Source organism: Apteryx rowi, unplaced genomic scaffold (genome assembly GCF_003343035.1).
Source record: "Apteryx rowi isolate R43461 unplaced genomic scaffold, aptRow1 scaffold_117, whole genome shotgun sequence".
In the NCBI taxonomy this organism is placed as follows: domain Eukaryota; kingdom Metazoa; phylum Chordata; class Aves; order Apterygiformes; family Apterygidae; genus Apteryx; species Apteryx rowi.
In genome coordinates, this window is record NW_020447386.1 from 502,438 (window position 1) to 525,444 (window position 23,007).

At 38.6% G+C, this 23,007-nt stretch overlaps 1 protein-coding gene across 4 annotated transcripts in view; it reads right to left on the reverse strand.

Moving 5' to 3' along the window:
* Positions 1-16,407: 16,407 nt before the first annotated feature.
* Positions 16,408-23,007, reverse strand: part of CNST (consortin, connexin sorting protein) — a 62,284-nt gene continuing 55,684 nt past the window's right edge. For 3 of the 4 annotated variants that reach the window (XM_026082496.1, XM_026082486.1, XM_026082504.1), the window contains one exon: positions 16,408-20,768. In XM_026082496.1, the coding sequence (XP_025938281.1) occupies positions 20,563-20,768 (206 nt within the window). In that variant the 3' untranslated portion in view covers positions 16,408-20,562. Of the gene's footprint in view, positions 20,769-21,383; positions 21,414-23,007 lie in introns of those variants that run through there. The other variant, XM_026082518.1, reaches the window with a different exon arrangement.

Genomic DNA, 23,007 nt, shown 5'->3' on the forward strand with positions numbered 1-23,007 from the left:
ACAAAGAGGAAGATTGTTTCTTTGTTTTTAATAAAGACCTCAGAGGGAGAGGGAGCACCCAAAGGCTGGGGTGATAGGAGCCATTGCACTGTCTCTTCACTTCCTGGGTATTTGATTATGCACTAAGAGTTTAATAGTACTTTTCAACATAGTTGCTCTGTCCTGCCTTAAAAAAAAACAACAGTAATTCAGGCTTCCAAGGAGACTCACAGCTCCATTGACATCTGTGCTCAATCAGCAGCCCTAAATGCTGCTTACAATATGCAAAAGTTGGGCCTAAGTTTATTTTTTAGCTGAAATGACTAAAGCTGAATGCGCTGCAATACCTAACAAAAAATATATAGTGTGTGGAATGAAATGTACTGTACAAGTAATTTGGAGCAACATGGTCAGACTCCATATCAGAGAAAGCACAGGAGGCTGGAATCATTTGGTCTGGAGCTATGAAAACATGAAGGAGGCATAAAACCAAGTTAATGGCAGCATGCCAGGGCCTTGTTAAAAAACAACAGCCATCATTAAAACAAAGTAAGTGCTGATGTAGCACCACCAAAGGCCCCTTAATGGACCAGACAGAGTACAGTTACATTTCATTACATACCAAACAACAATACCTGCCCCACCAGAAAGGTTATTTCTAACGATCACAGGGTTCCATTCCCTTGGTAAATATTAAGAGCTCTGATTCTCCTTCTTGCCCTTTATTTTTTGTATACAATACACAGAAATTTGTCTTTTCATGAAAAATGACCCATCTTCTTCATAGAAATAGATAATAAGATCCAGTAGATGAAGCTTAAGCTGAAATTAGGACATTTTAGCTTAAAAATACCTCATTAGGATTTAAGCATTTAAGTCATCTCTGAAAATGGACCGTAGATGCTCATTGCCCATCATAATTACCAGTTAAAAACAGATACTAAACCTGCATGCCTGAATCAGATAATATTACAAATAACCTGAAATATACTTTCAAGCATTAATGAGGTAAATTGGTGCACAAATGGTTTTCACCAAAATCACCTGGAGTAGAGTTCATTCAGCATTGCTCTGATCTGAGGAGCAGACTTCTGCCTCCTAGCTGGTATTAGAACCACACACCATGGACTTATTTTCCTCTCATTCACACCTAACATCCTTACCTGTATTCTTATGTGACCAGTTTGTAACAGATGCATTCTCATAAAAGGAATATTATTACTTCAACCAGTTTTGTTTCAGCTGTAGCCATTGGTCTGGCAGGCTGTAGTTATATGGCAGAMATTTCTTGCTTGTATGCATCACCTATCTAATAATTTCTGGTGACAACGTCTCTGTCCTCCGAGAAAGGAAACCAATTCCGGTAAAACCAGCAGATGGCAGTGCTCAGTTGTTTGACCTCTGTTTTTGACGATTTACTGTTTCACATTGTGCTGACATTGGTCTGCGGACTTTAAGTATATGCTCGGTCCTATTTAGAATAGCTTTTCGTCTTTGGGGTCTGAACTGCAAAGCTGTTGTCCTTTATTTAGATGTAACTAGGGAGAGGGTAGGAAAAATCCAAAGAAGGGCAAAGTGAGTAAAAGGTTCTATTTTTGAAGCAGTGTTTTGGAAAGAAYATACTGTACGGAGGTCAGCATTTGCTTTTAAATAATTGAATAAAAACCTGGATACTCACTTAGTTTTATGGTGTCTGCTTAAAACTAAGCACAAGTGTGTATGATAATGTTTTACTCCTTATCACTTTCTCTGAGATTATGGGTTAACTTTGCTTTTGTAGGAGTCCCCAATACCAATCATTCTCAAGTCGGCAGCCTACACGCATGCCTCTCATTGGGATAGCACGGGAGATGGAAGGGGTGAAAGCAAAAATACTAATTTCTGCCAAAAATAAGACTGCAGCTGAACATATGCACAACTAGACTAAACACAATGAGAAGGCCTCATTATAGCTGGCCTCTTACTTAAACAAGATTGTCTCTAGCTTCYCATTTGCTCCAGCTACCATAAGCCACCCAGCTGTGCCAGGGTTGCTCCCTTTCTCCCTCTGACTTGTGGCCTCTTCTAACTTGCTTCCTCTTTGCTGTCTCCCAGGTGCCTTTGAAAGCACTTTGTCTGCAGACAGAGCGTGACCGCATGCCATCAGCCGGCTACCCATAGTTTATTTTACACTTCTGATTGACAAGGAGGGAGAATACCTCTCCTCAACTTGACATGGTGTCATTATAACACTTCATCAAGAGTTAATTTTAATTCTGCCCAAGTATCTTTCAAAAATTTGTAGCCTAAACTTTTTGTTTGCAAATAACTAAAAGTTCCTTGTGTGCATGGCGTTTAGCTTCCTCGGATAACCCTTGGAGGATCCTCCAAGGACCTTTGGGGATAGGGTTTGATGCAAAACATTTTAATAGCTGCTTCATCTTTGCAATACCTGTTTTGCTGGCTAAATGATTGATTTAACACTATTTTATAGACATGAAACAAGTAATACTTGTTGTAYGCTGTAATGGATGATAAATACTGAATCTGAAATATTCAAATATTATGAATAGATAACAAAAATGATATTTGCTTTCTAGTTTTTGAGTCTTTAAGCTTCTTAAAAAGTTTGTTTCTCCTTAGCCACAAGGGACAGAAACTTTTATATTAAAAAGATTAGTCTCTAATAAGAGCATGCACCCTTTAATTGAGACTACAGGAAAAAAATACTGTAGGACCTGTGATATAACATGAAGAGTGGAAAATACAACACAAAACATAGGCCTTCAGCTCTGATCATCAGTTGCCTAGAGGCAAGTGATTGCATAAAATATCTATCTGAAAGTCCAGCTAAAATACCATGTAATCACTTAGCAGCAGATAAGGATTCTGGATCACAAAGAGTATATTCCTAAATGATCCTACAAATAAGGCCTATGAGGAGMTTCTCTCTCATTCAAACCCCAAAGTCATCGCTGCAGTGGTCTCAGTTTTATTCCCTCCCACTCTCCTGGGTCCTTTTGCTTTCTCTCAGGCTGAGCCAGCTTCACTATTAAATACAGTTGCCTCTCTCCCGCATGCGGACAGTTCACTACAGCAGCCAAACAGTATGGCACAGGACTCTGGTCTCTGCTGGGTATGGATGGCACAAAGGCCACAGACAGCTTCTAAACGTACTCTTAGAGGGAAAAAACAGCAGATACTTTCATAGTGAACATGTTATTACAATCCTTGTCATTAATCACCAAGCAGCTCCTGCTGATTTTACTGCTCTAGAAACCCACCAGAGGCACCTGTGCACTTTGAGGTCTGTCCAAGACTCCACCAACCTTCTGGCCAAGCAGCAACACTGCCACCTGTGTCCAAATCTCCAGTGTACTCAAAGAAAGATGAAATTACCTTAACTTCACTGGAATTTATAAACAGTGAAAAATCAGTATTCCTTACCTATCCCAGCTCAGCTATCCAGGAAATTAGTCATGGACTGATGGAGCCAGGGCAAATTCCCACGGTAGGTGGAACCAAAAAAGTCATAGTCATCCCCCTCACAGTGGCAATGTCTTATCCAGGGTAGGCTGAATACTGCTCCTCCCCAAAACCTGCTACAAGTCAGATAAATTGCTGAAAAGCTTTGAGAGAATTGACTGTTCTTCCCAAGACTAACAAAGTGAGAGCAAGCAAGAAATAATCAGACATCTGGAGGGCAGGACAGGCAGGGCACTAGCAAGAACCTGTTTTCTGTCTTCTTCCACTTTTTAAAAGGGACACTCATTCCTTTCAGTGTAGCAAACCAATTACACAACATCATAGGTTTCAAATCTCTAATTACAGTGGATGCTTCTGCCTCAATATTGCTGGAGGGAAACATTCATGCAATGAAGCCATGGTATCTGTGACACCAATATCATGTGTCACGCTGGTCAGAAACTAGTTCACAGCCAAGTTTTAGTGTCACCATTCCTGGTGGTAATTATGCCTTACAATTTAAAAAGAATCATCTTCAAGGCTGTGTATAAACAAAAATGTTTTCACATGAAACAAGGAAAACAATAAGCAAAATATTATAAGATTTATTAATAATCTGTGACACATTTTCAAAAAATCTAATTACTTAACAGTCAGAGGATAAAAATGCAGTGATAATGAATAGTCTAATCTTTTATAACTGGAACTAGGTCAACAAAAAATTAAATTACCCAGATAGTATGGAAAGGATGAATTGTACAAAAATTAAAAACTGCTATTAAAATAGAGTTCCACTCTTGCTAATCCATCTTAGAGGAAAAAAACAATAATATCAGGATGTTGGGGTCATGAAAAGGAATTAGGAAATGTCATGCTGTTTTCCAGTTACTGAAATACGTTATTATAAAAAAAGAGAAAATTTACTCCAGGATAGTAAGATACCAAAACAATGGGAAAGTTACAGCAGCTGGTTATGGAATTCTTTCACTATGTCTTTTATTGAAAAAAATAGCAGATTGCTTGAAGTTAATTCATTTTGGTGCTAAATTGTAACAATACGATATTTTGCTTTTTCTTAGCATTTTTTAAAATCAAGAGTGTCTTGAAGCATTTTACTAGTCCTAAGTATGCGTCACAGTACTATCAGAAGGTAAGATAGGTATTACTTCTAGCTTACAGTGGCAAACTGACATAAGTGTGTCAAATCTTTTGGAAATGAAATTCCTCTACAGGGCCTCACTGTAATGGTGGAAGAGAAATTAAGCACCCTTCTGCCTCAGCATGTCTTGTAGAAATGCTGAGCTTGGGGATCATGGCTGCTTTACAGGGCTATTCCTTGTAGGTAAGTACAATGTCTATAGGAGGTGGAAGAAGGAGAGCAAGGTCTATCTGTGTACTTGACAGCTCTGCTTTACAGAGATGTACCATATACTGGAAGTGAAGCACACGCAGAAGCGTTTGTGGTATCAGGACCTGTACACTGCCAAGTAATATAACACATCATGTGCTTTTAAGCAGCAAATATAATAATAATAAAATGCATACCTCCAAAATTGAAAGATCATCATTAATAAAATCGTAGAAGACTTTCTGTGCAAGAACAGTTGTGGGATTTCAAAAACTGGCATTGCTCTAGCTAGAGTAATGTTGCAACATTGTCAAAAGGATTTTCCTATTTTGCTATGATTTCATTTTGGAAGAAAATGACCTAATTTTCAAAGTGTTCTAATTCTGATGGAACTGCATATTTTAAAGTAATGCAGCTCTGTTGCAGCTTGTCTGAAGAGCTCTACTTGTTAAGGTTAAGTCAGTGAGCCAAGTCCCAGAAATAAGGCCACTTGTACTTTTTGATTTGGGCTTTTGGTGCATATGTATTACGATACTGTCTTTAATTACATTAAAGTATGCTGTTGTCTCCAAGGATTGCTGTTCATGTGGTCACCAGAAAGCTATTCCATATTCTTTCTTCCTGCCTTATTCAGTGAGTGGATCCAGGCTAAAATGCCTCCTCCACACCAGGTTCTGCTTATGAAATTATTCGCTTGAAGTGATGGATTAGCATTAATCTTACTGCAGCATTTGAAGTCCTTATTGTAAATATTGAGGTAATATTTTAAAAAGGATACAAAGAATAGAAGTCTTGATCTCTGCCAACAAGACTGCATAGTGTTTTGAGAGAAGGCTGCACTACAATGCACATTAAACTTGTGCAAGTTAGGCCAAATACAGATATCATGTACAGGCCATTTGCTGTTTTGAGGGTGACTTTGAGCTTCAAATGTAGTTACACTGGAAATTTGGAGTATATCTAAATCAAATGCTTCCTAGGGAAGAAAACTCAAAAGGAAGCAAGTAATTTCTTTTGATGATAACATGCAGTCCTGGTAACATTTAAAGGCCAGTCTATCAGCAATTTACTTGACAAAACAATGCTTCTCACAAAAACATAAGCAGCAGCAGCAGCAGCAGCAGGACTCTGTGACTTTTTTTTGTAAAGTGAGATATTTGAGGTAAAGAGACAATAAGAAACAAGAAACAGCCTGAAGAAAGGACTATGCAGTTACTGCCCTTCTGCCTCTCTTTCTCCCATCATCACATTTGGAATAAGTTGGCAATGATGAGTATTTCATTACAAGGAAAATCCCAGTTATACAACTTATTTTCATCTAATTAATGCCGTTCTAAAGGTTCTTTCACCATTTTCTCACCCTCACCTTGGAAATCATGGCAAGTGCAGAAAAGCAGCAGCTCAGTCAGGCATGCTCAGGTAAGCAACACAGCTCAGGAAGACCTTACACCGAATTTTAACAAGTAACTGGAGCTGACAGGATTATTCACCTAATGTTTATTTCTGTTTTTTCTATGTGCCATGGGGGATAGGCAGCATTAAATGCTGGCTTTTCTGTAATTAGTACTCCCAGCATCAACTGAAAAGARTAGGACATGCATGGGTCTGAAAAATGAGCGCAGCAACGTGCCTTATCTACCTACCGTGCCACCTGCTTTTTCTGTTTCACTGAGAAGCTATGATGGCATCACTCTTCACTGCCACCACCTGGGCACATATTTAGGAAGAAACCAGCAAAAGCTATAACCTTGACCTTCTGCAGAAAAACCCACAAGGGAGTCACTTAAAACAGGGATATACACAGAACTGGCAGGAAGGATGCCCAGATCTTTCTGCAGTTAAGGGAGCTTCCACTGCTAACGTCTATGACAGGAGGGTGCTGCACTAGTGAGTTTCTAGGTTGCATTTAGACTAGAAGCCGTATTTCCATTTGGCCTGCCTTTTCCCTTGTGTCTGCCTCTCTACATTGTCTTCAAAACTTCCAGCTAATAGCTTGTGATGGGCAATTTCTCAGTGAACCTGATACATCTAAATTACTAAATCTGTACTCATACTGCCCTTACACTGAGGGACAGAGTAGGAACAAGCCTAACCTGTATAAAGATTAATAGTATGAGGGACAGACATTTTAAGATTTTCTCTCAGAGCCTCTAATACTAATACTTTCAAAGATGGCCTGGTCACATTGTGCACGGTTTGTTTATTTTCAGATAACCACTGATAATATGAGGACTGTTAAAAATTTTGCTTCATTGCGGGTAGATTAAAGTGGGAACCACTGACAGGTCCAGATACTGCAGATACCAGATACTGAAATCCATCAACCCACTGCTTTTAGTCCTCACTCCCACAGGGAAATGCTAAGGTGCAAAAGCAGTTTATAGTTCTATAGTCTTCCTCTCAGCTAGTTTAAAATAACAATAAAATCTCATAGTCTAGTCATTATGATGCTAAAAAACACTATGAAAAATAAAACCATATGCAACTTCTGCATCTGACAGAATAGCACAAAAGTTGGCTGGGATACTGAAGTGCATCTTCCTATTTTTAAATATTTCTTTCCTACATCCCCCTTCAAAAATCTATCACATTCACAGAAAACCTGATGTTGATATTGCTTAAAATATTTCACTTATGAGCTTACCCTGACCCCACTTACTATAAGGAACATCAGAATGTGTATTGCTATATTGCCGCAGAGAGCATCAAAGGATAATTATTCCCATTACACACAGGGGGTACTGAAACACAGGAGGATTAAGTGTGTGCTTAAACTCACACAGGAAATTTGTGAAAGAGCAGGAAATAAAATCAAAATCTCCCAAGTTCCAGTTTTGTGTCATTATCACTTAATCATCTGTCTCCCCCAACTACTTCAAATCATGTCACAGCACATCATAAAGTATTTATTTATACTGCTGTTCCTGCCCTAAAATTGTAGTGTTCCCATCTCCTGAAGTCATTTATCCTATTCCAGCTCCCAAGTTTATATCATTACTTTTTAACCACTTTCATCTCATCTGTGCTCTATTTGCTCATATATAGCCTTATCCCCAATTTAGCAGATAAGGTGACTGAAGCAGGACACTGGCTAGAATGTAAACCAGTGCTTTATAAAGTGACAGCACAGTATCCATAGATATACACAATATACCTCCCTTCTAACAAAGCCAGCATCTCATCAGCTACCTTCATTGACACTGCAAACAGGAGTAACAAGCCAGTTGCTGGAGTTACTGATACACCCTGATCCTTTTCTTCCACCGTAGTAACTAATTCAGCACCATTTTAACTATGCTTACAGTGAGCATTATTTTGACCCAGGAGCATCAGTTTACATGGAGACTCATTAAATGTCACGTTTCTCTTCTGAGCCYGTTAGTTCTTGGAAAACAGCTGATTCTTTCTTCTCTTTGTCCCTCTTTCATTTCATGTCACACATAACTTAGTCCCTCAGTGTGATTTACATTCTCTTTGGTAAAATCCAGTAGGAGGAGATCATCCACATATCCATTATGTAACATGATTTAAAAAAAAATTCCCAGCTTCAGCCAAAAATAACCTCCTCCTCCCAACTAATACGGTTTATATGACGTGCATAAAACCAATGCATTGCCTTTGCAGTGCTAATATCTGGATGCTAATGCCATAATCCAGATTGGAAAGCCCTTGCTCTGGCAAAACTGCTGTGGATATAATAGCAGGTAAAGGAATGAGAAACCATTTTTGTCCCAGCATCATTTCTGTTCAAGTTCATGAACAACATCCTGAGTCAGGACTGCAAGACTTGCCTCTCTGGCGGTACAAATGGCATTCATTCAACTCCCTCTTTGCTACCTCATTCTTTCCCAAAGTGCTTGTTTGTATCTGCTTGTTGTTTCTCATCTTACACTCTTGTTCTCTTGCATCTGTGCAGGGTCCAGCCTGCAGCTGAGGGGCCAACAGAAATGGGTCCTCAATGATATATATCACTAACAACATAATAACAGCATATTTGTTTCCATTCAGTACATTTAACGTGGTGTTTCTACCACAACACACAGCCTGAAGATCTTGCATAAACAGACAGAGTTTCCCTTTCCACAGTACTTTTATCCAATTGGGGGTGGGTGGGTGGGTGGGAGGATGTTACAGAAACATCAGTGTAATGTTATATTCCTTTAGTAGAGTATGCCAAGAAGATGGGAATGAGCTAAGGACAGAGCCTGCAAGAGAGAGGCCTTCTGTCACAGGGGGACTCTGTCTTTTCCCTCCCTTCCCCAAACCTTATAAAGCCAAGTGCTCTGAGTCAGTACAGATGCTCCAGCAGCAGCAGCCCCTCTGTCACTGCTGGAGCTCTTCTCCCCAGCCCTTGCATCAAACAGGCTTATTTGCCTTTCTCCACTGAATCCTTATCAAATGCAGCTGCTCGGGCTCTCTGCTCCTTCACTTCTCTCTCCAGCTATGTCTTGAGCTCCAGGTGTCAGCAGWTAAGTCCTTCCTGATTCTACTCCTTCTGATTGCAGATCTGCAGTCCAGCAGGTGAACGCTCCTGCTGCAGTCCTACCTCCTCAGCACTGACAGCTCAGTCTGTCAGTCCTCTCATGGGCAGTGGTAGCTTCTTCTCCAGCCTTGGTTAGACTAGGCACTTTGCTCTTCTCACACGTTTGTAGAGAAGCTGTGCCAATTTCTATGAATTGAATGAAGTCCTTATTAACTATTTTGTCTGGCTGTCTTCCTTCTTCCTCTCTCTGCTAGCTTCTCTCTCAGTCAGGTCCAGATGAACTGTTCCTGATCTATCATTAAAAAGCTGAACATAGTTTACTGTCAGGAGCCACCAGCCATGTGACACAACCACACAAGCAAATCTATAGGCTTTGCTTCATGTCTTGATTCTAATACAAAGCCTGGAAGTGCTCATATGCATCCAGCAAAAAGCTTTCAAGGCATGATGAAGCTTAGCTATATTTAACAATCTGCATTATTGGAAAGACACAGCTGTGTTCTAAACATTGGTTCTTGGCAACTTAGCTTCCCACCTCTTGTTCTGTATTAGTCCACTTATTCACTTGTAGTACGCTGCCAGATGAAAAAGCCCTTTGGTACTGCTGCAGTAGAACTAATAAGTATAACAGCACAATTGCTCATGCCATAATGAGCTGTCTTAAGCTGCGTCCTCAGAGATTTCAGGAGGGTTGGGAGGCAGATCTCTAAAAGAAAGGTTATTAAAGATAGATTACTGGACAACAGTGAAACTGGAGATACAGCACAATTCTGTGGAATCCATCTACTATACGAAAAGCTAAAGAGAAACACTTAAAATATTAAATCTTCTCTGTGCAATCTTCCTTTATATTGGATTACACACTACAGCATCTTGGTACTTCTTCAAAGAGGTCATCATTGCCTAATTAACCCCAAACATGGCAAGATGAAGGCTTTAAAATTATTTCAACATTTCTGTCTTAGTTTTGTTTCTGAACCTCCAAACATGGCATGTGTGGAATGCTCTCAATTCCCCCTGGGTCAAGATACTCAAAATCTTGTAAGATGGGTCTCCAAGCTCAATGCCCTCGATGCCTGGAAGGAATCTGGGGCAAAATGTTTCTTCTTCTAGAAGGTCAGGGTGCTATTCAGGAAAATAACATGCAAACAAATATACACCATAACATATGAGGCATCATGTAGCTTTTCAAATACCAGTGACTTCCAGAAGTGAACAGTGAGTCGCTTTCCTCACAGCAGGGTTTTTGGAGATGTTGATGAAAAAGGGTCTCTTCAGCCATGGCCAATTCTTTTTCTGGCCGTATAAAAAAATACAGAGGGCTTACAGAACTGTCATTCAGCAGCAGGACTGAAAGTATGAATAAAGTAAAGTAAAGTAAAGTAAAGTAAAGTAAAATAAAATAATAAAATAAAATAAAATAAAATAAAATAAAGAGAATATAAAAATGTAACCTGGGGAAAGAACTGAAAAGCAAATGGTCTGCTATTTAACACTATAGCTCAGGACAATAGTCAGAAAAACCTGAATTTTAAACTTGCCATGTCCCTGACCTGCTTTAACCTATGAAACCATCTTTGAATTCATGATTGTGATGATAAGTGCTCTGTGATAAGTGCCTCAGAGGACAGCACTTCTTCCTTAAGAAACTCCTATTTCAAGCCTGCCCTTCTTGATCTTCCTGCAATCCTGAGGCAGGCTTGGCAACGCTGTATCCATTCAAAACTTTTTTTGCAAGTTTTCTATGGTTTCTATCATTCCTTTGTTCTGGGATTCTAAAGCCTTCAGTCCTTTACTAGATATTTTTGCTCAAGGAAGATCAGCAGGTTTAGATCCTTAAAACATTTTTGGGCATGCTCAGGATAGCAACCACTTTGAAATTCTTTTCAAAGGACCAGAGAACATACTGTGCACTCTCTTCCATGCTGGTCTGCAGGCAGTATGATCTCAATCCTAGTCCTGAAGGAGCGTGCTTGATCTCCTGCTAGGAGAACATTTTACTTGCAGGCATACCTCCAGGCCTGCTTGTATATATAGGGACCTGCCAGCTCCCTGATCTCTAGCTGCGGGGAGCATATGAAAAGACAGACTGTTTTGGAGTTTTGTGACCCTAAGGGTCTTTATAGACAAAGCATGGCTGTTCTGTTTGCTTTTGGGAGACCTGCTGCTTCTGGCCACCTCAATGCTAAAAGGATCATGAAATGAAGAAATGAAAGACTACTTGCCTCCCTGACTGCTTTGTACTGGGAAATCATAGCTGTGAAAGGTCCTGGTACAAAGATGAACAAAGTGCTAGACTGAGCTGGCAGTGTGGGTGGGCTGTGTAAGGATTGCTGCGCATTGCAAAATTCAGTCAGTTCACTGAAAATATTGTTTCATCATCCTACTGCATGAGTTGATATAGATGGTTCTTTCTAATGGGGTTTTTTATAATACATGAGTCACTTATTGCTAATGGTCATCTATTTTGTCTTTGTAGGTAAACCACGGGCTGTTACCCAGCAATGAATTGGCTCAGAAAAGCAATGCCCTATTTATAGAATAATATAAGAGACAATACATGCCAAGGTTAAAAAAAAATTGTTTAACATTGCTTAGTTTTCCTCTTTGCCTTCAACTAAGGGAGAACTTTCAATAATACAGAAATTGTAAGGGGGGAAAAAAGGGTATTAAAGGCATTTTGAGGGACACCAAGAACATCTGAAATGGTTTTCATCTTTCACATTTGTAGACAGTGATGACAACATCCACTTGGCGATCAAAACATTTCTGTGCCTCAGAAAAACTTCATTTCTGCTGGGAGGCAGAATCTGGTAACTGCTACTTTTTTCCCCATCATATTGTTTCTTCACTAATGATTTTGGCACAGCGATAGGTACTGTATGAAGCCCAACAAAGCTGGGAGATCGAGGCTTGATTTTTTTAAATACAATTCTCAGTAGAGAATTCTTCTTCTGCCTGCCATTGTTACTTTCCTGGTGCTTAACAAAGCATGAACCGTAGGGGCCAGACAGTGAAATACAAAGAGACTACAGAGAGCTTGAGCCTCATTTTCTGATGATAGCAGTTGCCATTTTATTATGTGTTCCCATGTGGTCTGTTGATACACTTTGTTTTAATATATGTAAATAGCAATCAGCTACTATCAGTATGATGACATCAATTACTAAAAAATACCCCCAAATGGCATTTGGACTTAGTGCTGCATACTAGAAAGGAAATTCATTTCCTGAACCACTTTTATTCCTCAAGATCACCACAAAATTTACCAGAATATAAAAATGTCTTTAAATAAAGTCCTCAAAGCCGTGTTAAGTCAAACATAATACAAACAACAGGGTGCTCACTTATCTTCCCTAACCTGTGTTGTCTTAGTGGGCAGCAGAACCATACAAAAGATCAGAAGACAGGATTTAAGACCTCTGGCCCCACTCTGCTTCTGTCTGCTTTGTGACCTTGCCAAAACCATTTAAATTCCTCCTACAGATTCTTACAAAGAATTCAGCAATATTTTAACTATGAGTCCCTCTCCTCCCCACCCTCATTAAACTATTGTGTATTTTTTCTGTTCCTATAAAACGTAGTTGGGAAAAATAAAATCATTGATAGATGTCTTTATCAGAAATATTTTTCATCCTTTACCAATAAAAATGTTTTGATCATCTTTTATCAAAGCTCTTTATTACATACTCTATTTTTTTGTGTGAGTTTTTTCTATAGTGCGCTGAATTAAACTAGCTCAGGAAAAGTAGTGTGAAAATTTTCTTACAACTCTCATAGCCCCAGAGAATTCTTTCTTCTTAGTATGGTTTTGACTGTGTGCATACAAGTTGCATAAATTCAGTCCCAGTCCTATAAGTGACAATGCTATAGGTGAAAAAGACTGCAAGATGTTCCCCTTTGATTGGCATTTTGATTGAGATGGAGAAGAAAATTAAGTGTTGCAATGTACTACAAACATGAAGACCTGGAAGTATTAAGCTGTACAAGCATGAGGAATCTCAGCATCACCTACAACTGGCAAGATTCATGCTATCTGTGGCAAAAAGCATCAATTTCAGTTCTTGGAGAGGAAGCGGAGGATTGGATTAATGTCACTCTCTCTAATAAAAAAATATCAAGAAAGACTGATGATTCTTAAATAAGGGAAAGTAGAAAAATATACATTTTTAGGTTTATACCCAAGTTTATACAGAAGTAACGGTACTCTCATGTTGCTCAACTTCTTGTACATATAGGCCTTCACTGTCACTTCTGATACAAATATTACTTTCTTGTGAAAATATACCAGTTCAGGAGAGCAGAATGAAAACTGACGAGCTGAAGAGATGCACTATAAAAAATGCTGCATTAGCACTACTTTAATAGATTACAAACAGCAATCGTGAAATGAGGTAATGTTTCGGCAAACCTGTGAGAACCAAGTTTTCTCGCTGCAGTGCTCAGAACACGGCACTGGCTGAAAAAACTAGCTCCCACTCGGAAAGTTGTTTTTGGTAATAGCTTTAGAGGTGATCAGCCTATTAAAGCACAATAGTGGGGCTTACCTTCATTTTCAATGCTGTGCAATGAAATGGGACACCATCATTAACTGTCAGTTGACAGAAGTGTTACTGGAAACTTTCCTAACAGCCTGACAAATGAGTCCCTCATCAGCGGCCCAGTTTGACTAGAAGATGACACTTTGCCAGACAGTTTCTTGGCCAAAAGGAAGAAGAGAGCTGACCGATCTGCTGTCATATGAAGCCGGATTCAAGCTTGATTTCAAGAAAGGGCAGCTCAACAATTATAGATTAGTAGGGGATTTTAGACTGATATTAGCCAGACTTTTGAAAGTTTGGATGTGCTTCAGTAAAAACAAGCTCAGGATGAACTCAAGTGCAGAATCAGACCTTTAGTTGAAATACAGTGATATCAGCTCTGAGGTATCTTAGATGCCACAGAGCAACAACTGTAAAACAAAGAACGCATCTGCTCCCCATAATCACTTTCTTCAAGAGACAACCACAATTATTGTACAACACTGAATAAAGTGAATCCTAGCTCATATTAAACCATAATCTAGAGAATTTTTGATGACAATTAATCCAAAGTAATAAAACCCACAAATGATAGTAAGGGGTTGCAAAACAGCAATGTCCAAAAAACTCAGTTTTTAAAAAAAGGACATTATAGTCAAATACTTCAGGCTTCCTTGTGTGGCTATTTTAAAGACAAATATTGGAATTATGTCAATTAGGGCACATACAAGTCAGCATGTGATCCTTCAAACATCAGCTGTTTAATAAGAGAGTAACCTAAGAATCAGCAAAGCTTTGAAATCACTGCTACACATTAATGAATCAGTGAGAGTCAGATACTTCTCAGCATAATAGTTCTCTTTGCTATTTCAGTATTGCCTGTGGTCCCCTTACTTATTTTAAAATCTTGATACTGCATTTGAAAGTGTAAGTTGGAAGAGGAAAGGGAGAAGCATATAGAATCCCTATTATTATATGAGAATGGGGAATCTCTATGAAGGAAGAGGATACTGTGGACAACAAAGTGAGGAGAAGGGTGAGAAGAACACGGGTAGGACACAATGTATTGCCTGGAGAAGAGACACCTTTGGGAAACGCAGTAGCAGCCTTCCTCAATACCTATGAGGAGGTTACCAAGAAGAGGGAGCCAGGCTCCAGTGCTGCAAAGCAGGAGGGCAAGAGACAAGGCAAAGTGAAACAAGAAATGTTCGGATGAGATATAAGGAAAAAACCTTTTCATGATGAGGACAGTTGAACAGTGAAATAGGCCTGGGAAGGTTGCACAATCTCCACCCTTGGAATGGAGACTAGATAAAGCCTGAGCACCCTGGTCTGATCTCTGAGCTGACTGTGCTTTAAGCAGGAGGTTGGAATAGAAACCTGCTGAGGTCCCTTTCTACCTCCATAACCTATGTTCTTATAAATGGCAGAACACATATGATTTCATCCTGGGAAAGAATAGTAAGGAGGAGTGAAACAGAAGGAAAAAAAGGAGACTCACTGGGATGAAGGCATGGACAGGGATTGCAGCAATTCCCTGTAAAAACAGGGGTATAAGACTGTCCATAAGAATGCTGTTGAAGAGAACCAAGGGATGAAAGCAGTGACTGATACGTTCAGTTAACTCAGTACTGAATCAGCACAGTGGTGTCTACGCAGCAGCAGCCTAAGACACAGCCTTTCTGTTTTGGACCAAAAAAACTAACTTACCAGTTCAGGAAGCCCACCCAGTTTCCCCAAGATTACCAATGCTTCTGGTCAGGAGTCAGATCATGATTCAGAAATGAAGGATCAGTTACTTGTCTTCCTGAAACCAGATTTTTTTTTTTTTTTTAACTGTTTACAACAGCTAATTACTTCTACAAAGAAAGGCCACTTTTAGGCCTCATCTCCAGGTTGCCAGATATTACAATATGATTAGTTTGGTGATATGTTATCTCACAAGTTTCAGTGAAGTTATACCAAAATCTCTGCTTCTTTTCTCTCCTTTTAAATTTTAGTTTTCACTCTTTTGGGCTATAAAGAACAACTTGAAAACACAAAAACCAAAGATAATAAAAGCAGCTAATTTACTCTTAGGAGTTAGTTATTTTGTAAGCCAGTCTAAAATTCTGGGTGGCCTAATTCACTGGCTTTTGGGGAAAGGCCAAGGGAGGGGATGTTGGAAAACACAGGGCTGGTATGCTTCTGTTCAAATCAGAAGCTGCTGGGTTGGGCTGGGTTGAGTTGGAATTGTTTTGTTTTTTTAATTGAATTCAAAGAGCAGATTGGCCTGTGGTCACTAACCAGGTCATCCACCCAGTTACTAGGATTTCTGTAACTTACCATCTGTCAATTTGTTTTCAGAATGATGCAGTAACATAACATTTTAGTACTTTAAACACACCTATCTAAAGTAGGCAAGCTCTGTGGCTTTTCCTTTAGCTATTAACACAAAGACAAACCAACCAAAGAATCCAAGAAACTTACATTAAAAACAAAACCAAACCTCATGCAAATTACCTCATTTACCACTCTGTTCTGAGTTTGATCACAAAATTCTCAGTGGAGATACTGCTCGTTTACTTGAATTTCACAGAACATCCTGTCAGTTTTTTCATACATTTAGAAATCACAGTACCCAAAAAGGTTCATATGTTTTCTTTGGGACACTTTTTATTTTATTTTTTTGCTACAGTATTCAAATTACAAGCTTGGGTGATGGTTTCAAACACAATTATTACTCCTTTTGCTAAAGGAAGCTAAAGTTAAATTTGTTACAAATAGCTATTATTCCTTTCAGATGGTCTTGGTTTTACATTATGGTACAAACTAGGCAACCACATTTTCTTAGGAGTATAACATCCCTTTTGGTCATTGAGTGGACTAGTACCCAATCACACAAGAATGCAAAATTCCAATCTACTCTCTTTGCTCGGTATTTCAAGCTTGTCCTTTACTCCCAGAAAGCCCTAAATGAGAGTTTCCCTTTTGGTTAGACTACTTCCCGCTGTTTATGACCAGGGTACATGTTTTCCTCCAAGTATGAAAACAAAGGTACTGGAAACAATTTTAAAACACAGAGTGTGTCTAGACTACAAACTTCTGCTGGCATACCTGGGCTGTGGAAAACACACCTTCTTACTGACACTGTTTTGAAAACAAGCCTGTGGTGCAGTGTGGCTATGCTATGGTAGAGTGCTTTTCTTGCTGTTTGGGAAGGGGTGTAACTACACCATCAGAAAGCTCTTTTTTGGCTGCTTATGCTGAATCTACAGCAAGAATCTTGGTGGTTTTGCGCTACCAGGAGAACCTCTCTAATATATCTAAGGCTCAGAGAATAAACTGGAAGGTGGGGGTTTCTAGTAGAATGCTGCAGGTGATTAACTGGCCGCAGCTTTCTTCTTTGAAAGTACATCATCAACTTGAAATGCAGTCATATTTTACGGAATGAGTTTTAGCTACTGTCAAGTACTGAGCTATTCCCTGAATTTTCCTACAAACTACAAATGGTTTTATAACGGCATAATATTTTTCCCCTATTGCCAAGTAGAAAATCCATACAAACAATTGCAGGGAAGGAAACAAAATAAATGAAAACTGTTATACACAAAGGGCTGTAAAATGCAAAAAGGGGGAAGGGGAAATCCTTGTTCCTCTGATTGCTTCCTACTTAAAACAGTCTTAGCTGTTGCTCATCATTATTTTACAACAAAATATTCAGATAGAGGAATTACTGTTCAAATCAACTCCTTCTTTCGGCTTGGATTTACCTGGCTGCGAGATCGCAAGCACTCAGGTCACACAGATGGGAGCAATGTCACTAACAATCTGAAGAGAACACAACACAGAGGAAGGCCCTGTTAGGCCGACCTGCACACTGTTTGGAGTTCGACGCAGAGCAAATTTGGTTATGTTCGTAACCACGAGTTTGAGAACGTACTACAGACCACGCGAACTACTGTCCTGATGGAAGTGTCATGTGAAGCAAGGATTAGTACTGTCGGTGTTCTATAAAGGAACGCAAACAGAAATTATATCCAGATTCAAGTACTTGGTTACAAGTGAGGAGTGAACAGCTGAGCTCAGGAGCTGGGCAGCCTGTGCATACGTGCCCTTTCTGCTCCCTCAAATCCTGAGAGACTTTGCAGGTGTGGTACCTTGGCATAAGCTGGGAAGGCTGGACAGAGGCTCCAGGTGACAACACGAGTGGAAGGCAGCTGAGTTACATGGAACACCTTGCCGCTCATTTTTCATCAAGTACGTGCTGGCAAAAGCAGTGCCCTACCTCTTCATGACCTTTCTGTAGGCAGTTCTGCTGATATTAGTGAGTCTTCGCACTAGGAATATAGCACAAAGCTGACATACCACAGCACAGGATTTGGACCACAAACTTTGAACTGAACTGCTTATTAAAAATTATTTTGACTTTTAATAGCTTTACAGTTTTAAATAAAATAATTATTTTAAAATAGTTTTAATAAAATGAACCTTGAAGTAGAGGATCTTTGATCTTCATATTTGATATACTTCTGCATAAATAGTTTTATCTATACCTCTTGATCTTTTTGGTGATGAAGTGCACAAAAACTAAAAAGTTTTTTAAGCTGAAATCAATAGTTGCTGCTTTAGGAATAAACTTAATATCCTGAAATGCTCAACACAAAGTTGCAGAAACCCAAAATATATTCTAATTGCACAGTCATTGTAAATACATATTTTAACTAAATGCATGTTTTTTCATTACTCTTGAGTAAATTAACAAAAAAGATGAAAATTAAGATTATCTTTAAAATAAAAACTAAATAAATAAACCTAGACATGAAGTAATAAACTGAACCAGTCAGTAACACTCAGAGATATAGAAGTGTCTTTCCCTTTCTGCTTTATATTAGCCCAGCATTATAATACTCTGATAGCAACAAACAAAAAATATACCAAACTACTGTTCTTATGTTTCATTTTGAAAGCAAAAGTTTTCACTAATTTGGGCATTTTAAATCTGCTAGTTTTAATATAAAGCTGCAAATGAGGCTCCCTATGGTATAAATAGCCTCAGCTGTGAAAACAAAGAGAGAAATCACACATGCAATTTATTCTAGAAAAAGTGATTTTAACTTTAACTTTAAAAACCCRTTAAATATAACAGTGCATTAGGAACAATCAAGCTCACTAGAGGGACGATTCGCTTGCAAATGCCAGAAAGCATGATCATTTAATGTTTATAATTCTGAGGAATATCTTGAGGATTTCACTTCATAATATTTTACAAAATAATATTCTAAACCTGAACATACTGCATCATACAATGTTAGTAAGCAGGAAATCACTGAGTGGAGTGAAGTGGACCCCTCAAAATGCTGTTTCCTGAGGTGTAAAGGAATCATTTCATACTAACACCTTCAGCAAGGCTAGGCCATTATTTGTGCAAGAACAGTTGCCACATCTTGACCACAGCGTGGGCCAAAGGACTGTGTATCTAATTCTGACTTTAACAGTCATGTCAGTGTTTCTCTCACATACCACAACACAGGAAGGGCTGAGCACCACGTGATAAAAATACCCATTTAAAATGATTCTTTTTACTGATCTAAACTTGTTCATATAGCAGATAGAAAAAGAGAGAACAGATTTTACAATACAAGTGTCAAAACTGAGGGGGCAAATAGATGCAAATGTGCTTTGCCTGCAGGAATGAGTGCCCTGGACTATCAACCTACTGTGCATCTGAAGCGAAACTCTGAATTTCTTCTGTTGGATCAGTCCCACTTTACATAAATATTCATTCATTGAGAGAAACTGCAGCCACATAGTCCAGTGATCTTGTGCACTCATCTGGGATGTAAGAGAATCAGACATGAGTCCTAATTTCAATAAATATTCACAGACAAAGGCAAGGATCATTATCCCCCATTTACAGAGGAGAAACCGAGGCACAAAGTGATTACTGCAAGTCAGTGACATAGCTGGAAAGAAAACCCAGTTAGCCTGACACCTATTTCCAGGTGCTTTTAAATTGGCAAAAGCCACTTTACTATTAATATGAATAATTTACTAAACATCTTACTCTTGTTTCTGTGCTCAGTGAGACCGATGATTTTCCTTTTTAACCTTCTATTTCTAAAACAGCTCACACAATACTGGGAATAAAGTTTCAGGAAATCTAGTGAAATCTGCCAGCAGATTTATCCCACTCATGATATTCACATAAGTTATAAGATACATGGTCAGCCTGTTTATCACAGAATGAGGGCTCAGTGAATGTCGCTGCACTCTTCTCACTCCACCCAAATTATTACATGGCTCACCAGGAGAATTAAAATGGAGAAAAATAGTAAGACTTAGAAGAAAAATAATGTTTTCATAAAACACAGACTTATTGCATGATAGCTGGAGGCAACACCTTTGCACAAACAGCTGTAAATCAAAGCTGTCCTTTTACTAAGCTTCCAGAGATTGCTTACACAATGCGTGGCAATGGGAGAGCAGATAGAAGATAGTTAATTTTCTTCTTTCTTCTTCACTTGCTTGAGATGTTGAAAAGCTGCTTGCCTAATCTCAAAAGGGTGAAGAGAATGACTTTTTACTCCCCCATACCACGCTGCTACAGTTTAAGAAGTGAACATTTTGCCACCTGATTGCTAAACTAGAATTTTTCTTGATTACTAAGTAAAAGTATAAGTACATCACCAAATATACATCAGCTGAAAGTGGCAAGTGTTATAGAGAACTTGAAATCACTTTTTTTTTTTTTACCCTCTCCAGTAATCATTGGTGAACTCTTAGTGTGCTGTTTCCGCTCATTTCAACTATGAGAAGGCTATCCAGTGTTTAAGTTCTTCCATACGCTGCAATATCTGGGTATAATAGAAGTCCACGTTGGCTGCAAAATCAGTACACACAGGAGATTCCATGTCACCAAAAGTGCAGTACAATGCAGTTCCTCCAACGCTAAGGAAAACAGTTGCTATGCACAGCAGAATCAGCAAAATACAGGAGCCGCCAGCTACTTCATCTGTAAATGTAAGAGCAGAAAAGGTGAAAAAGAACCATATACAAAACAATTTGAATGTGTGTGAGAAAATCTGAGATGGGTTTTGTCCACAAATCAGTCAGGAGGTAGACTCGCATACTGATGCTCAACATGTCAAAGCGACAAGAATACCTACTAAGAACTGTATGTCTCTCTCCCTATGTGGAAACAAATCAGCCTTTTAAACCTAAGTAACCATATAGCTTCACTTCCGCAACCTGTTCACCCTTCCGTGTTGATTTCACTTGTGGAGTCACACTATACTGGAGTACAATAAACTTAAATATGAGAATGTCGGCACAACCAAAGCCTTCTTTCATGGAAATATTTGAAATGAAATTAAAGCTCTGAAAATAAAACAAATGGAAACATTGTTTGTTTGTATTGCCATTGAATGCACTAGAGTGAATAGTTTGTGTTTACTCTCACATTTTCGCTGCAGAATAGAGGCAAAATCTCCAGGGTAGGCTACTGTGAAGGGTTTTTTTTATATGTGTGAGATGTACTGTGGCAACTCCTTGCATGATCATTTATTCCAAGGTAAGAGCAACAAGTAGGCTGCAGATGAGCTGCTGCATCCTCACAACTTCACTTATCCTGGTAACTTGTTTGCCTGCATAAACACATCTGCATTTTCTGTGAGATTGAAGAGGCTCTAAGAAAAAAAATTCTAAATTTCTTTCATCCTACATCAAGAAGAGGAGAAAGAGAAGGAGAAAATAAGAAAAATTCAAACACTTTGGAAAACTAGTTTAAAATAATAATAATAAATAAAATAACAACTTTCCTTCTGAATTACTAAATCTGTAGAAAATCCAACAAATTTCACTTAAGAAACTCCATTAAAATTGTATTTAAACCATAAATTGTTTCTAAATATTTTCAGGAAGAAGATGTGATGAGCTCCCTCTTGGGCAGTGAATGGATTTTCTTTTCAGTGTATGAGAGACAATATACTTTCAAGTGCTGAAGACCTCTATTAATACCATTTAGTGGCTGGCACAAACAGAGGATATAGAAAGTACTATTGTTTGTAACCAAAAGTATTTTTCTGAAATCTTTTTAGTTGAAGAGTAGATATCTTAAACTTCAGCCATGAGTTTTCCATTCAGGGCTTGCTTCCCCAAAACATTTGGCCAGTTAGGCAGGTACAGTGGTCCATGTGGATGCTCTTATTCTTTCAAGACATCTGTCTTTTTCAGTTGCTTAAAACTCCTTCATAAGTGCCAAAAGTTAAACCAAACCTACACTTATGTACAGAAAAAAGAGCACTCTTCCAGTGTTACCTGTGTGTAATCACATTTACTTCACCCTGTACCAGTGTAGCTGTGCAAGCTGGTAAGCTTTCACTGATGACACACACACAAAGAAGCTCCAGCTCCCTTTATCACCTTTAAAAGCAGCTGTTTGCTAGAAATCTACCACTAAACATTGCTACCAGTAACCAAAATGTATAAACTTTGCCCTTAAAAAAAAAGAAAAAGAAAAAATCTGAGTTTGGATCTGCTGTTAATTACTAAAAAAGACCAAAACTTTCAGATACTTGAACTGCCTGTGAAACTGTCAACACTTTTTTGGCAAAGATATTTTCTAAGACTTCAATTGTATTTTCTACATATGAAAATGAATATGTACAATGAAACTTATATAAACTTCTCTCAATGTTTTGATATGTTTACTTCACTGGGCAAAAAACCTCTTTCTTTTGCAGAAATAATGCAGAGCTTTTCAGCAGATCTTACATTAACTAGAGACACTGGTGCAGGAATATTTAACTCCTGGAGTGAGAGGATTAGATTTGTATTTTTAAATAAAAGTTTTACAGAATTAGAATAATTTCCCCATCACAATTTTACTATTTACAGTATTTACTTTTATGGGTGCTGCCTGTATCCTGGACAAAATGAAAAAGTATAATGACCTAACTATGGTTGCTTATACAAAAAGCAGAACATAAGTCTACCCTGACCTTYACACATTGTATCAAGAGTTAAAATTCTGCTCAGTTTCTCAAAAGGACTCTGCTGAAGTATAATGAAACTACTCCAGTATTAGAGAGAAGAACTTGGCATTAGTTAAAATGATACTTTGGCACAACAGTACAGTATCACACATCCTTGCAATCTAACAACTCTTAACAAATTTTAATAAGAACTCTCTGAGGAAGGAAAAATATAAGAGTTCTGTCTGCAGTGACTCAAGAGCACTCGAGTGCCTTGAC